The sequence below is a fragment of the Lepidochelys olivacea genome (genome assembly GCF_965140295.1).
Source record: "Lepidochelys olivacea isolate rLepOli2 genome assembly, chromosome: 10".
In the NCBI taxonomy this organism is placed as follows: Eukaryota; Metazoa; Chordata; order Testudines; family Cheloniidae; genus Lepidochelys; species Lepidochelys olivacea.
This window is the reverse complement of record NC_140420.1, coordinates 5,636,047-5,653,229: the sequence shown is the minus strand read 5'-3', so window position 1 is coordinate 5,653,229 and position 17,183 is coordinate 5,636,047. Positions and strand designations below refer to the sequence as shown.

General features: G+C 42.6%; 1 protein-coding gene across 2 annotated transcripts in view; it reads left to right on the top strand.

Annotated features, from left to right (window-relative positions):
• LMF1 (lipase maturation factor 1) overlaps window positions 1-17,183 on the top strand; it is a 362,817-nt gene that overhangs the window by 37,248 nt on the left and 308,386 nt on the right. For both annotated transcript variants that reach the window (XM_084641519.1, XM_084641520.1), the window contains exon 2: window positions 71-380. In XM_084641519.1, coding sequence (XP_084497645.1) covers window positions 71-380 — 310 coding nt within the window. The remainder of the gene's footprint in view (window positions 1-70; window positions 381-17,183) is intronic.

Here is a 17,183-nt window from a genome sequence, read left to right as displayed (position 1 = left end):
GCTGGGCTTGAAAGATGTCCCTCTGTGATGGTTTTTAATGACATTTTCATTTTTGTTTTTTTTCTCCTAGTTGTCGCTTTTTTGGTGGCGTACCATCAAAACAAGCAGCTGATAGGGGAGAAGGGACTGCTGCCATGCAAACTGTACTTGCAGAACGTCAAACGGTATTTCAAAGGGAAGATTAACCTGGATTCCTTGAACTATGCCCCAACCATCATCTGGTTCCTGGACTGGTCTGATATGGACAGAAACCTGGACTACCTTGCTGGCCTTGGCTTGGGAGTTTCGGCTTACGTGTTGGTCACTGGATGTGCAAACATGATCCTTATGGCCATTCTGTGGATTCTCTACCTCTCGTTGGTTAACGTTGGACAGATCTGGTAGGTTGACAAACTTTCTCCTCTGATTTTCTCTTTGTAATTTCTCACCATGCATTGTACAGATAAGCTTTTGTGCTCCTGAAAGATGGAGACATGGTAAGTCATTACATAGGCACATTGAAGAAACAATGTACTCTTCAGAAAGAAAAATACAGATTGGCTAACTCGTTATGGGCCTAATTCTGTTCTTGCCTGAATCTTACACTGGTGTAACACCATTAATTTTGACAGAGTGCCTCCTGATTTACATCATTGTGAGTAAGAACAGAATCAGGCCGATAACATAACTGTAGTACATGGTATCCCTGCAGTGGGGCATATTCTTTCCTTACGCTAGCTAGGTAACTCATTAGCTTTTGGTTTGAGCAAGATTATTCTTTCATTTAAAGCTGGATCAGCACCAGCCCCGTCTCATGAATAGATTACAGCATGTTATCTTTGTGCCTGGTTAAAATAAAATTTAAAACGCTCAACGTTTTAAATATAAGGGGCAGGAGGAAAGGATGGTTGTCCATTGCCTGTGCTCTTTAACAGTTTCTGGAGGTGTAACTACCAAATTCAGTGACTTCTCTGGCCTGCATTGTACCCTTAATCTGCAGTGTAACTTTATGGGATGTAACAGGTTTCAGAGTAGCAGCCGTGTTAGTTTGTATCTGCAAAAAGAACAGGAGAACTCACGGCACCTTAGAGACTAACAAATTTATTTGAGCATAAGCTTTCGTGGGCTGCAGCCCACTTCATCAGATGCATGGAATGGAACATATAGTAAGAAGATATATATACATACAGAGAACATAAAAAGGTGGAAGTTGCCATACCAACTCTAAGAGGCTAATTAATTAAGATGAGCTATTGTCAGCAGGAGAAAAAAAAACTTTTGTAGCCATAAAAATGTTGGCATAGTGTGGGGCCATGCGGGTACCCATAGCAGTGCCGCTGACTTGAAAGTATACATTGTCCCCAAATATGAAATAGTTGTGGGTGAGGACAAAGTTGAGCCTCCAAGTTTGCCGTGACATTATTGGGGATACTGTTCCTGATAGCTTGTAGTCCATCTCTATGTGGAACGTAGGTGTAGAGGGCTTCTACATCCATAGTGGCCAGGATAAATGGACAGAAATCTGACATCAGGAATCATAACATTCAAAAACCAGTAGGAGAATACTTCAACCTCTCTGATCACTCAGTAACAGACTTAAAGGTGGCAATTTTGCAACAGAAAAGCTTCAAAAACAGACTCCAAAGAGAAACTGCTGAGCTGGAATTAATTTGCGAACTAGATACCATTAACTTGGGCTTGATTAGAGACTGGGAGTGGCTGGGTCATTACACAAATTGAATCTATTTCCCCATGTTAAGTATCCTCACAGCTTCTTGGCAGCTGTCTGAAATGGGCCATCTTGATTATCACTACAAAAGTTTTTTTTCTCCTGCTGATAATAGCTCATCTTAATTAATTAGCCTCTTAGAGTTGGTATGGCAACTTCCACCTTTTCATGTTCTCTGTATGTGTATATATATCGTCTTACTTTATGTTCCATTCTATGCATCTGATGAAGTGGGCTGTAGCCCACGAAAGCTTATGCTCAAATAAATTTGTTAGTCTCTAAGGTGCCACAAGTACTCCTGTTTTTTATGGGATGTACTTATTAAAATAGTGCTGGATAAAATTACAGTGTTAGTAAAAGTTGAGAAAGCACAACAGATCTTGCCAGTCACCCTGAGGAATGATAGTCACCCTGATAAAGCTAAAAACTGTAACCGGTAGTGACCATGGTATAGCCACAGGGTATGACACATCTACCCTAACACTGAGCAGTATTTTGTGTACATGCCTTTTTCTTTCTTCCTGTAGCTTGCTCCCAAAATGCGTGTGCCTAATTCCTTACCTGAGCCAATTTGTCCAGACCTGTCTGTGATTGCACAGCTCTTCTATTTAAAGAAAGTGAAAAAAATGGCAGATGTTAAATATCATCCCACTCAGCTTTAGCCCACTTGAGAACCCCTCCACCACTCTGTGTGCAGTAGGGAAATTTTAGTAATTAGGGGATCCCCCTAATGAGTTAAGTGTACTTCATTCAGCTCTGCAATTATGAGAAATCCAGAATAAGGCCACAGTGGCATGACAAGGGGTTTCAAGGGGTATCCTTCCATTGCTTCAACTCCAGAGCTAGTTTGAAAACCGCTCTGCTCATCTCTAGGCACCTGTACGTCCCTGCTGGCTGTTAGCTTTTTCAGAAGGACTTGAAATGCCACCTGGTCCCCATTCGTGGCAGCCGTGGGAATGTATGTAATTGTATCCGCTAAAGCCAGATAGTGTATTTAACTCCCTTGTGACTCCTTTTGCTCATCTGTAAAAAGTGCATCATAATTACAGCGGCAGAGTTTGGGGGTTGGAAGCTGAGGCTGAGATTCCTCAAAGTCCTGGGGTGCTTGGTTTTGATTTGGCCTGTTAGGAGAGGAAGGGTCTAGAGAGAAGCTTGAGATCCAAATCCCAGTTTCCTGCGGATTGGATGGGTTTTCAGGTGTGGTGCTGGTCCCTCACTAAAGTTACTCCATCCCCACGAGGAGCGTCATGAGGCATACTTCATTAACGTCTGTGAGGCGGGCAGGAGCACTGGGCTAAGGCGCCATGTGAACGGCAGCCTCTTAACCTTGTATTGATTTATAAGAATGAACCTGTTTGGCTTGTTCCATCTCGTGCAGCTACCCAGTCATGCTTGCTCCTCAAGCCCCTTGCTCCGAGCCACTTCCACCACTAATAAGCGTGCTCAGAGGAGAGGTGTGACCTCTTCTTGGCAGGCGTTAGACGTGTAGCAGTCTCGCTGAGCAGCTAACTTTCTGCCAGAAATAAATCCTGCCACAATCTGTGTCAGTGTAACTGCTGCTGAGGGGCTACCGTTGGGGTTTTCTAAGTCTTTAAAGGCAAGGGAGGGTGATGATGTGTGTGGGCGGGGGAGGCGGGGACTTTTCCCCCCAGTAATGGATGGAGCCGCAACTGCTACCCAGCAGACCTTATCCAAATGTCCCTTCCTGAGTGGGTGTATGGCTCGGGAGTTCATGGCCAAGCTTTAGGTCCCTTTGTAACTCGGAAGACCGTGAATCATCTCACGGGAATGTGAGCCAAGCCCAAAGTTTGCATTCTGTGGATGCTGTGGTTTGAAGGAATTGCCTCCTGATTTTTGAGATAGGATTGTACTTCGCTTTGTTTTGCTAGTTCATTTGGAGCTTGTAAGTTACCCTGTCGTACACAGGTAATTTATGGCCTCTGGTAGCAGGTTCTGAGTTGAATGGGGGGTGGGAAGGAAAATAGGTGTTGCTCAGTTTCCTCTCAGCTTAGTTGTGGCATGAAATATATTAACCAGGAAATTGGGCTCAGGTTGTAGAGGGGTGTAGAAATCAAAGTGACCCAGTGCTACAGTTCATTCAACCATGGTTACATTTTTCATTAGGTCCTCTGCAATGGGTCACTGCGTGGCCAAGACCATATTATCATTGTGCATACACTGTGACTTTCAGTTCCACTGGGAAGTAGATGCTGGGTGCCTGGGTGCTTACAATGCAAAAGATGCCTGGGGAGGGGGGAATGAATTGATTTTCCCTCACACACACACACACACACACCCCCCCCGACGTGAAGAATTCTTGGGATGCACTCGATAGACCTGTGCCTTCTGAAATTAAATGGATTTTGCCTTTGACCTCAGGGGGAGCAGGAGAAAGCCTTAAAATGGCAGGTAGCCGATTGTATTAGCTCTATTTACAAATAAATAACGTGTTCACTTTTTGTAGACGGTTGCAAAGTCACCATTGCTTCTTGTGGCCCTTTGTGACTTGGGTGGGCCCTGCAGGGGCCCTGCCTTAGTTTTCCCGCTTGGGCTTGGCCCTTCAGCTAAGCCATTAACAAAGCCCACTCCTTCAGGGGGGGACAACTCCAAACCCAACTCTAAACACAGAGTCTGTGCCCCAGTCTCTCGTTGCTGAGGGGCCTCTTCCCTCCTCTGATTCAAGTCTTTTCTGCCCACCCTTTGGGCTCAGCTTTGCCCTTCGCCGGCTTCTTTTTGTCTCTCCCCTCAGCCTCTCCTGGGCTCCTTCAGATTGCTCTCTCCTGAGCCACCCCACCCAGGCCTTCCTGCCTGGAGTCTTCCACGGACCTTTGTCTGCCGTATGCTCTCACTCTGCTGCTGGGCTTCCTTCCTCTGATGCCAACCCTGCACAGTTGGGGTGGCGTGGGGCTAGTGGAACTGGGTTGGCTGTCCCTTAGTGGGGCAGGATTCTCTGTTTCACAGACAAATAGTTAAATTCAGGGATTAGTTTAGGGTGACTAGGTGTGTGAGAGGCACTGGCATCTTTTCATGTCTGAGGTGGCCTCCTGTCATGTATTGGGCAGAGTGCAGTGCAGTCCCAGGCAGGTCATGTTTGGTTATACGCATACAGTGTTCCTTGTTTCTGTGCCAGCATTACTTGTGTGCCGCAGAAATATGGTTTCTTAACCAGGTTTTTTTTAAACTAAATAATTCAGAAATAAACAACCATGAAACTGCGGTTATAGACAGTTATTTGAAATAGAGAGAGGAACCTCACAGCAAGTCCCTGCATGGATAATTTTTGTGTCCCCCCCCCTTGTTTTAGGTAATGCGTCCCACCCTTGGGGCTTGGGAGGTTGATGAGATGCTTTGGGGGTGAATCCAGAGATTCTGAGTAGGACCCTTCCATGATTCTTCTCCCAAGATTTATGTTACCAGGCCCCCAGTCGGAATTACGTGATAATTTCTCAAAGAAGCTTTTCTGGGTACCAAGAAACAGATTATTCCATAATTGCCCATTATGGTATTTCTAAAGCATCTGGTACTGACTGTTATCAGAGACAGGATACTGGGCTAAGACAGGCCAGAAGTCTGATCCGGTCTATCAACTCCTTTGAGATTGCTGATTGGGAAGCCATTTCAAGGGAGATATGGGATTTTAAAGAGAGATACAATTTGCTGCTTCTTTATGCCAGCAAGGGACAATTTATTCTTTTTATGTCCTTTTTAAAAAAAAAATTTTAATTTTAAATGTGTGTATTTGTTTTGGGCTGTAGTCTTCAGATATCTGACGCTGTTGACTGAGGGTGACTCTTTCAACTGCCGTCCAGCTGGCTTGAGCTCTGTAGAGAGAGGAAGCTTCGGTAGAGTAACTGTCTCTTTGAAAAGCAGGAAGGCATCAGCTGCATGCACTAGGTATATTAGACTTCCACTTCTTTGAAATACAGTGGCTGGAGAATAGTGTTCTGTTCCAGGGGAACCCTGAACTTTGCTATGACAACACCATGGAGAAAGAGTTAAAGGCCTTTGCCTACTGTATAAAAAATTATCATAGTTTGGTAGAAATGGCTGATACCAAATGAGGAGGAGAGGGCCAGACTGGTGGTTCAGGAAGTTGGTAATAGCAATAGGAAATAGAGTCCATCCTTGTGGGGTGCACAGCTGTCCAATGCCGGTGATGGCCTTTGAAAATGGTGGGTGGCTTGTGTGATATGAATTGATGGGTCTCAATCCGGTTCCTAGAGGATGGCCTATGTTGTCAGACAATGGGTGAACCTGTTGGCGGTCTAGGCAGAGACCAAGGAATGACTATGCTGTTGAGACTTGGCTTCCCTCTGGGCTCTACAGGTGGTCTATCTGGGATAGAGTTCAGGCCCATGGTGTGTGGGAGAAGCTTGTACTGTCAGTAGCTGGGCTGGGCTGTCCTGTGGATGCCCAGTGGGAACAGAGTGCCAGGGCTCTGAATCTGGCATGTTACCGGCACTGCTTGAAATTAATCTCTGTCCAGGTTCACATGCAACATGTAAAACGTATATGAATTAAATGAGACTGTAGATGTCGGGTTTAAGACTTAATCTAATTTTTGGCTTCTATTACTTCCTGGAACTCTGCCACTATTCTAGTCTCAGCCTGAAGCTACTGACACTGCTGCTTACGTTTGATGCCTCTGCTCACTGTTGGGTAAGCTGGCTGTGATTGGATTCCCAGGTCAGGATAAGGATTACTTTAATGAAATTTGTGGATTTTAAAAGCACACATTGACCTGAAACTAAATACTTAACTTTGTCAGCATGCTGCTGACGATACTTGTGGACCTTCTCTGATACAACACACTTTGGGTGTTTAGTTCCCAAATCTAGTATTCACAGAAACCAATGTGTTAATTTCAGTGGTCATCAAATGTAGGATCAAGAATGCATCCTGGCTATATTTAAAAATGGATCCTGATATGGTACCTTTATAATTATAGTCACTTTGGTAACTTTGCACCTAGGTGATGTGTAGATGCTACTGTTACCCTGGAGTAATTCACTAGTATAACTGGGTGTGTTGGGACTGTGCATGGTAGGAGCGTGGGTTGCTCTCGTATCCAACGCTCAAAGAGCCTGTGCTCTTAAAAGCACTTTTTTTGGTCTCTCTGTTTGTTTTTTCCTCCCGGCATGCTTTGCATTCATCCTTTGAAATGGAATGAGGCTGATCAGAATCTAAAAAACCACCAATGAAATGCAGGATGAAGTAGTTGACTTATGAGTTGGTTGGAGAGCCCCATGTTGAGTGTTAGTAGTATCCCTCATTGTCTTTAATAGTACAGCGTATCCCTGGTTTCAGGGGTATGCTGCACAGTTAGTTCTTGTTTGGAAAAAAATAAAAAGCTAAAGAATCCGAAAAAGTAAGTGCGTGTGTGCGTGCATGGAAACCCCTCAATGTTTTCGTTCTTTTCTTTGTGGCCTCCATGGGTCCCAGCTGTCTACATTCCATCAAATGAAGAATACTGCTGCCCATATTCATTATGTTGGTAAATAATGAGAAGGACTGGTCACTAATACAGAGCGATCTGGATCACTTGCTAAGCTGGGTGCAGGACTCTAAAAAAGACATGTGTGTGTGTCACAGTGGGTATTCAACTGAACATTATTAATTCTCAGTACTATACTGTGTCTGCAAGAGCTAACGTGCTCTTTGCCGTATAAACACAGGAATATCGAGTAGGGGTAGGGAGGTTGTATCACCTCTGTATTTGGGCACTGGTGTTTACCAGCAGCGCTGGAATATTTATGTGTAGTTCTGGTGTCCATACTTCAAGAAGGATGTTGAAATATTGGAGAGAGGGTTCAGAGAATGATTAAAGGTTTGGAAACCATGCCGTGTAGTGAGAGACTCAAAGAGATCAATCTGTCTGTCAAAGAGAAGGTTGGGGTGTGACTTTATCACAGTCATAGAAATTTGATTAGATGGCTCCTCAGTTTATTAGACAAAGGTATAACAAGATCCAATGGCTAGAAGTTGAAGCTAGACAAATTCAGACTAGAAATAAGGGGCAAATTTCTAACAGTGAAGTATTTAACCATGGGAACATCTTACCAAGAATTGTAGTAGATTCTCCGTTACTGGACATTTTAAAATCAACACTGGACATTTTTGTAAAAGATCTGCTCTAGCTGGGCCATAGCTATTCGGCTTAAAGAAGGAACTAATTTAGGGAAGACCTATGGACTGTGCTGTGCAGGAGGTTGGACTAAGTGATCACAGTGGTGCCTTCTGGCCTTAAAATCTATGAATCTTGCACACTCTAGACCTATAGAGTCACAGATCTGATGCAGAGTCTGTGTATATTTGGAGTCTGGAGTTGGGGGAGTTGTTTAAATCCAGTTCGCTCTTTGGCTGATTTCTGAGCCATGTGGGGAGGCTCACAGGACATTCATTTTCATCCTGCGTCAGGTGGGAGGATCCTGGATGTCCACTGAAGGATCAAGGTGATAAAAAGAAAGGAAAAACAAATGGGAGAACACAAAGGGCTTCATGTATAGAATTCTGATGAGTCTCCCCGAGTGAAAAGTGAGCCCTGATCATTTTGTGAGCCTCCCAGCCCTTAATGGGATACAGTCTAGAATTGTCAGTCCATCTGCCAGAAGATACAAGACTGATTAAAGTCCTGCATAGGTCAAGTGTTTTTTAATGAGACTTAAAAACCACAAAACGCTCATGACAAAAAAGCCTTTCTTCTTTTTCTGTTATGAAGGCCCTTCAAAGAATGGCAATTTTAACTGCAGTTAAATTACATGCCCCTGAGACATGCTTTTATGACCTGCATTATTACTGTCCTTGTAACTAGGCCCTAATGCTAAATCAAAAGCTGTTAATATTACGCCTAATCAGCTAATGATGACAATACATTGGGTATCTGGGCCGAGGACTAAAGGAGTCACGTCCTCTTCACCTAAACCCTGGCTAAATATTACAGCATCTGCATCTACTTGGAAACCATCTGGCATAGTGGCTCCAAAGGGCATGTGAGTATGAATCAAATTGTATTTAGTCTACTAACAACCTCAGGGGTTTGTACGGTAGTACAGTGCAGCTCAGTTTCACGCTCTCTTGTGGAAAAAGGTGTGTCTGGTCTTATGCTATCCCAAGTCTTTGTTAGCGGTCGCTCCATCAATATTTCCACAGGGGAGGAAGACACTGAAAAGAACGTTGTAGCTACGCAGTGTGGTAACATTTTGTTGATTGGCTTGGAGAACATACTCCCCGGAGTTCATATAACTCCACTAAAATCTCAGTTTCTCAAGACCAAAAAAAAAAAAAGGAATAGAATTTGGAATGCCCTATAGCTGTTATGGCAAGTATCTTACTAACTGTATCCCAGTATTAGACAAAACACTTATCTTCTCTCTCTCTTAGCTATCATTTTAATTTTGTAAGCGACACAGGTAGAGGAGAGAGAGAGAGAGAGAGAAAGTGGTTTTGAGAAAAGATCTAAAAATATACGGCGAATAAATGAGGAAGCACAGAGCGATGGATAGGAGGCCAGTGCTAGATTAGTTTAAGGGCCTGTTTACATGGGTAAAAAGTATTCCAGAATAGCTCCCCATGTGGATGCTGTTTGGAATAAAAGTGATTTTATTCTAGAATGTTTGGAAACAAACTAATTATTGTGGAATAAAAGTGACTTTTATTCCAGACTAGCATGTGTACGCGGGGGGAGCTATTCTGGAACAGCAACTGAAAAGTCACTTATTCCACAATACCTATTCTGGTCAATATATCCACATAGATGAGCTTTAATGGAGGTAGCCGGGAAAGGGGCCATGAGAGAGAAGATTTCATAAGGTGTGCTGCAGCAAGTTCAGGGAGGTTCTTAAAACAGCAAGGGCAAGTTTGAACTAGACCTTGGGGGGGAAAAATGGGGAACTAGTACTGATTATTATAGATTAATACTGGGGATGGAGGCGGCAGGGAGGAAGGTGCCATCTGTGTCATCTGGAAATCAGTGATGATTTTGTTTTCTTCCAGATCATTGATAAAAGTTTTAAATAGTGTAGAGCAGATATCTGTGGGACCCCTTTAGAAACACACCCGCTCAATGAGGATTCCCTGCTTACGGCTACATTTTGAGACTTATCATTTAGCCAGCTTTTAATCCATTTAATGTGTGCCATGTTGATTTCTGTGTCGTTTTAGTTTCTTAATCAAAATGTTGTGTGGTACCAAGCCAAATGCCTTATTACATCTATGTCTATTACATCATCACTATTGCCTGTATCAAGCAAACTTGTCACCTCATAAAACAAAATATCAAGTTAGACCAAGATCAAGTTAGACTTAATGGTGAAATCCTAGCGGATCTTAAACATAAAAAAGAAGCTTACAAGAAGTGGAAGGTTGGACATATGACCAGGGAAGAGTATAAAAATATTGCTCGGGCATGTAGGAATGTTATCAGGAGGGCCAAATCGCACCTGGAGCTGCAGCTAGCCAGAGATGTCAAGAGTAAGAAAGCCAAGGAATGTGTGGGCCCCTTACTGAATGAGGGAGGCAACCTAGTGACAGAGGATGTGGAAAAAGCTAATGTACTCAATGCTTTTTTTGCCTCTGTTTTCACTAACAAGGTCAGCTCCCAGACTGCTGCGCTGGGCATCACAAAATGCGGAAGAGATGGCCAGCCCTCTGTGGAGATAGAGGCGGTTAGGGACTATTTAGAAAAGCTGGACGTGCACAAGTCCATGGGGCCGGACAAGTTGCATCCGAGAGTGCTGAAGGAATTGGCGGCTGTGATTGCAGAGCCACTGGCCATTATCTTTGAAAACTCGTGGCGAACCGGGGAAGTCCCGGATGACTGGAAAAAGGCTAATGTAGTGCCAATCTTTAAAAAAGGGAAGAAGGAAGATCCTGGGAACTACAGGCCAGTCAGCCTCACCTCAGTCCCTGGAAAAATCATGGAGCAGGTCCTCAAAGAATCAATCCTGAAGCACTTGCATGAGAGGAAAGTGATCAGGAACAGCCAGCATGGATTCACCAAGGGAAGGTCATGCCTGACTAATCTAATTGCCTTTTATGATGAGATTACTGGTTCTGTGGATGAAGGGAAAGCAGTGGATGTATTGTTTCTTGACTTTAGCAAAGCTTTTGACACGGTCTCCCATAGTATTCTTGTCAGCAAGTTAAGGAAGTATGGGCTGGATGAATGCACCATAAGGTGGGTAGAAAGCTGGCTAAATTGTCGGGCTCAACGGGTAGTGATCAATGGCTCCATGTCTAGTTGGCAGCCGGTATCAAGTGGAGTGCCCCAGGGGTCGGTCCTGGGGCCGGTTTTATTCAATATCTTCATAAATGATCTGGAGGATGGTGTGGATTGCACTCTCAGCAAATTTGCGGATGATACTAAACGGGGAGGAGTGGTAGATACGCTGGAGGGGAGGGATAGGATACAGAAGGACCTAGACCAATTGGAAGATTGGGCCAAAAGGAATCTGATGAGGTTCAATAAGGATAAGTGCAGGGTCCTGCACTTAGGACGGAAGAACCCAATGCACAGCTACAGACTAGGGACCGAATGGCTAGGCAGCAGTTCTGCAGAAAAGGACCTAGGGGTGACAGTGGACGAGAAGCTGGATATGAGTCAGCAGTGTGCCCTTGTTGCCAAGAAGGCCAATGGCATTTTGGGATGTATAAGTAGGGGCATAGCGAGCAGATCGAGGGACGTGATCGTTCCCCTCTATTCGACATTGGTGAGGCCTCATCTGGAGTACTGTGTCCAGTTTTGGGCCCCACACTTCAAGAAGGATGTGGATAAATTGGAGAGAGTCCAGCGAAGGGCAACAAAAATGATTAGGGGACTGGAACACATGAGTTATGAGGAGAGGCTGAGGGAGCTGGGATTGTTTAGCCTGCAGAAGAGAAGAATGAGGGGGGATTTGATAGCTGCTTTCAACTACCTGAAAGGGGGTTCCAAAGAGGATGGCTCTAGACTGTTCTCAATGGTAGCAGATGACAGAACGAGGAGTAATGGTCTCAAGTTGCAGTGGGGGAGGTTTAGATTGGATATTAGGAAAAACTTTTTCACTAAGAGGGTGGTGAAACACTGGAATGCGTTACCTAGGGAGGTGGTAGAATCTCCTTCCTTAGAGGTTTTTAAGGTCAGGCTTGACAAAGCCCTGGCTGGAATGATTTAACTGGGAATTGGTCCTGCTTTGAGCAGGGGGTTGGACTAGATGACCTTCTGGGGTCCCTTCCAACCCTGATATTCTATGATTCTATGATTCTATGACCAGGTCTGTTTTCCATAAAGCAATTTTGCCTGGGATCTGACATACCTATAGTACCCGGGTTATTCCATGTACCTGTTCGTGCTGAGAAATGCCTCTACGTCTCTGCTTGGCATTGCAGAGCAATAACCAGCAATGGGCCGCTTGATGAACCTTTGTTACACCTGTGGGATCTCCATAAATGAGGCTTTATAGTAATTGGGACACCACCCTTTTAACAGAAACTCTGACCAATCCAAACTGTTTCTGTGTAAATGACAGTGTTCCTGTTTGTACATACAGTATTCCATTTGTGAAGATTAATTACACTTTTTCCCTTTTACTATCTGGAGGGGATGAATTGCAGACACAGATTTTGTGCTAACGTTACCTTTTCATGTTTGTCTGCTATGGGATACAACATCTGAAGATTTTATTAAACAGGTGTGATACTCTGTCAAGTGTGCTCTTAATTAATACAACAGCTCCATTTATTTGCCTCAGAGCTTATTCTGAATAAAATAAAAATGTAAATGTAATAAGCAAGCCAATGTGCTATAGAGTTGAGAGTGAGATAAATCAAGATGAGACTTCAGCACTGTTTAGGATTATAAAACTGAATGATTAGATTATTTTATCTTGTCTCTTTGATCAGGTAGTGGGAACGAGACCTCCTTTGTATTGGAGATCAAAACCAAACATGAGCAAAATTAAAAGGATGTGCAGAAAAATGTAGCTTCTCTTCTCAGTCGTTGACTCCTGGGGAAAATGAAGTTTCCAGTTACAACTGTGGTCATACAGTCTTCGAACGTGAGGTCTGCAGCTGCATCATTAAACACAGTAGCACCATCTCTAAATTAATCCGGGTTTCTGCTGTACGCTCTGAGACAGGGATGGAGAGAATTAAAGGAAGGCTGAGGGAGGGGTTGAAAACTGTTCTTTTAAATGTGACTTCTTGACAGAGTCTGTTAGGAGAAGGAGACTGTGTGTTTGGTTGAAAACTGAAACAAAAAAAGGAATGCATTTTAGGTGAAAGCAGAGAAATGGCGTTGTACAAAGTGTGAAACAATACTGTGGATTTTTATATTTCCTTTCATTTGAGGATCTCAGAGTTCTGCAAGGCATAAAACATAGCCTCTTAACATTCCCTAAATATTATGCCCCTGTTTATTCGATCAATGGGAAGCCTGAGGCACTGAGGGCAAATCTTCATGGTGCCGCTCAGAAAGTTGGTAAATTAATTAAAGATGTGAAGTCAAAGTGCATTAATCCCCTGTGTGGATGCTCATTCAGAAGTGAAGTGGCCTTCGTTCACTGTTGCTTAACCCTTTCCTGCGTGTTCCCCATGTAGACAAGTCCTGAGAGTTCGTGAGCCATGCAGGAAATCAATGGTAGAAGTGGGAAAAGAATCCTCACACCTTGACTCTTATGCACTGACCATCTTTTACATTCGGGAAGACACTTTCACTGCAGAGGTGGGAGGTGTGTGTTTGTCCAATGACTTGTTTTGAACTTGGACAAAACATTTCATCCACCTGTGCCTCAATTTACCCTTTTGCCAAGTGGAGGTAAGAATGCTTACCTGTCTCACAGGAGCACTGGGCACCTTCATATTAGTAAAGCACTTTTGGGCCCTCATAAAAAAATACTCAAGAAATGCAGATGATTAATACGGTGTGTAACTTTTGTATGTGCTTTTACAAAGTGTTCTTGCCGAGGGATTTTGCTGAATTTAAAGTTTAATTAAAAGCAACATGTTATTTTGACAACTGTATTTGAAATTATTTGAATCTTGTTAGGGGCCTTAAATTTTTTTAAGTAAGCTTTATTACAGCTTGGCTCTGTCTGTTTTTCTAGCTCTCAAAAGTATCCCAACAACAACAACAACAAAAGTTGAATCTTATTCTTTTATCTGCTCTTTGCTTTGGCAATACACCTCAGGAATTTCTTTGTTATTAAGGATTGCTGCTTGACATCCCCCTTTCTCCTCTCCCCTAAAAAAAAAAAAAAAGGATTATCTCTAGAAACTTAAACCGAAAGTTAAAGGATCTCAGGGGGTCATCCTTCCTGTAGAGGAAGCTGGTTTTGGCACTTCCTACTCATACAGAAAAGAGCGAGCATATCAGTTTCAAAGAATGTTGTGAGCACTTGGTATGACATACTAATGAAACAAAGATTATTACCATGTGACGCTATTGCTTCGCAATACAATTGGGAGCTAATGATACTAATGAAAAACATGTTTGCATTTGAAAGATAAAAATGTAACGACGGCTGATGTCAGTCCTGAATCATTTAATATTTTCCCCAAAATGTCAAGTTTTCCCCTCCCCACTCCTGTCATTTTGGTATAATCAACCGTCCTTTAAAAAGGGAGGGTTGCTTATTTATATGTTTGCACAGCACAGTGGGACTTCAATCCTGATAGGTGCTGGTGCCCTACGACGAAAAGATAATCCCATGGATGCCTTTGAATTTTAGATCTTTAAGTGTTGGGAATTTCTAAGTAAAGAGAATGATTCCCCCCTCCCTTTGTTTTGTTTTGAGGCAGTAAGTAACATTTAATAGAATAAGAAGACTAGGCAATTAGCTGTTTGTAAATAATGTAAGTTGCGATTTTCAAAAGTTCCTAAAGGGTTAGGAACCCAACTTCTATTAAAAGTCAATGGGATTTAGGCACCCAGCACCCTTCAGATCCTTCGAAAATCCCTGTTTATTCGATGATGGTGAAATGGTTTGAAAAAAACAGGTAGAAGTGACATTTATGAATGGGGCAAATTCGTCCATAGTGTGAGCTAGTCTGTGAAGTTGGACCAGATTTGCTCAGGACTGAAAGAGCTTTTGTTGGTAGGAGAAGAGTTCTCAAATGTCATGCTGTATGGTGAAAACTGTTGGTCGCAGGGATCAAAGAGAATTTCATTCCCCCCACCTCCTTTTTTTTATTTTTTGCAGTTATCAAGGAGCCTTGTTGCTTTTTCTTGGCCTTCTGTTAGATTTAAGTTTGCATTAGGTCTAGTTATTGGCTACTACCAGGCACAAGGTGCTAGAGTCAATACACCTATTATCAGGTCCATAACAAATTCAATTTGTCTATTTAAATACAAATATTTAAAAAAACATATGTGCCTGTGCCTCTCATGTTATTGTATGATACTCCAGGAAATTATAATAATTCTGCTAGGGCCATTGGTTTTAGAGGGATTAGTGTCCGTTTCAGAGGGCTGAAGCGTTAATACTGTATAAAAACATCAATGTTTGTGTGAACCTGCAATTTTTTAATCTAAAAATGTCTTAAATGAAATTCTTCTCTTCCTTTGATTTGTGGTATTTGTTGGTAAAATAGATAGTTTAGGCTTCACTTAAATTAAAATTACCTTTCGGGTCACCAAATGAAATTAATAGGCAGCAGGTTTAAAACAAAGGGAAGTATTTCTTCACACAACGCACAGTCAACCTGTGGAACTCTTTGCCAGAGGAGGTTGTGAAGGCCAAGACTATAACATGGTTCAAAAAAGAGCTAGATAAATTCACGGAGGATAGGTCCATCAATGGCTATTAGCCGGAATGGACAGGGCTGGTGTCCCTAGCCTCTGTTTGCCAGAAGCTGGGAATGGGCGACAGGGGATGGATCACTTGGTGATGACCTGTTCTGTTCATTCCCTCTGGGGCACGTGGCATTGTCTGCTGTCAGAAGACAGGATACTGGGCTAAATGGACCTTTGGTCTGACCCAGTAGGGATGTTCTTATATCTTAAAGGTTGTGTTGGTGTAAGAGTAAGCAAAAATCTGTTTAAAAAAATCACTGACTCATCAGTTAGTAAGTATTCTGGATATCTTCTGTTGCATAGCACTTATCTTTATACAGGGTACTATGTCAATATCTATGCTAGGAAACTCTGGCATTTCCAAGGACTGTTTAGATACCTGGAATGCCTGTAAAAATACTTTGTGTCCATACATAAAAGCGCTCCAGACGTTCCAATTACTGGTGTGACTGCATCAGATACTGAGAACTGCAGCTGCATTGGTGCAGTTGGTCCTCCTAGTGTGACACCGTGATGCTCCTGACAGCAACGAGTACTGTATATGTTTACATATAAGCTTCTCCAGTCACCTGTTTGAAAATTTGAGCTTATGGCCATTTTATCATGCTGTCTTAATCCTTAGCACTTCATACCTAAATGTCAAATCTCTTGGCTGCCTAATATTAAGAAGTGCTGTTGTCCCAGAATATTAGAGACAAGGTGGGTGAGGTAATATCTTTTATTGGACCAATGCAAGTTGTCTCTGTAATATTAAGAAAACACAGAGGAAGTTGGTGATGTGTATCAGTTGCTTAGCTTCGTAAAAAGCACAAGAAAATAACTTCCTGTAACTTGATGCACTGATCTCAAAGGCAGTGTTAGTGAAAAACACGATTTTTTTGCACCCCTTTTATTTTAAATTTAATCTGATGAAAAGAATGAATAGATCATTAACAAAAGGGAGTGGTGTTGGTAGGGGGTCACACATCAGGGAAGGAGTGGCTTTTATCATATAGATTTTTGTGGCATTTACAATGTTCTAAAATCTATCCACACATGGAAATACACACTGTCTCTCTCAGAGTGTGTTTACAGTCAAAGAAACTTATCAGAAGATTGCATGGTTAATGCGAAGGTTGTGTGGTCTTTAGTGTCTCTGGCAGAGCCCTGTGGTACTACCAGATGAATATTTTTAATTTTGTATTATGTGCCACATCTAATTTTCAGCTGTTGGTTTGGATATTGATTCCACAGCTGAACGACTTAAGAAAAGAATGAATAATGTTTTTAATGAATGCTTTTAAAAAGTTGTAACTTGCCAAATACCTTCATGCAGACAGTGCAGCCCAGCATATGTTCATCTTGCTTAACTAATCTAACTTTTTGGAGCTGCCTGATGGCTTGTGGTTGGAAAGAAGGTTAATGCTCTGATTGGTACAGATTAAAAGCAATCAGGGGATAGGGAAGTGTCCAAGCCCTCTACAGAATCTTTGTATTCGCTAATTTCTTTAAGGGCCTGATTCTGGAAACTCTTACTACTGAAAGTAAGCTCATTAGCTAACCTGGCACTACTCATAAGAGTTAATATTTGCAGGGTCAAGACATGTTGTTTGATGAGCGCTTCAGAAATATTTGAATAAATGGAAGTTCTCTCTCTGAGTAGATTCAGGCCCCATGGGACGTGCCCCTGTAATCAATAGCAGAAGGCATATGGAAACATATAAGTAC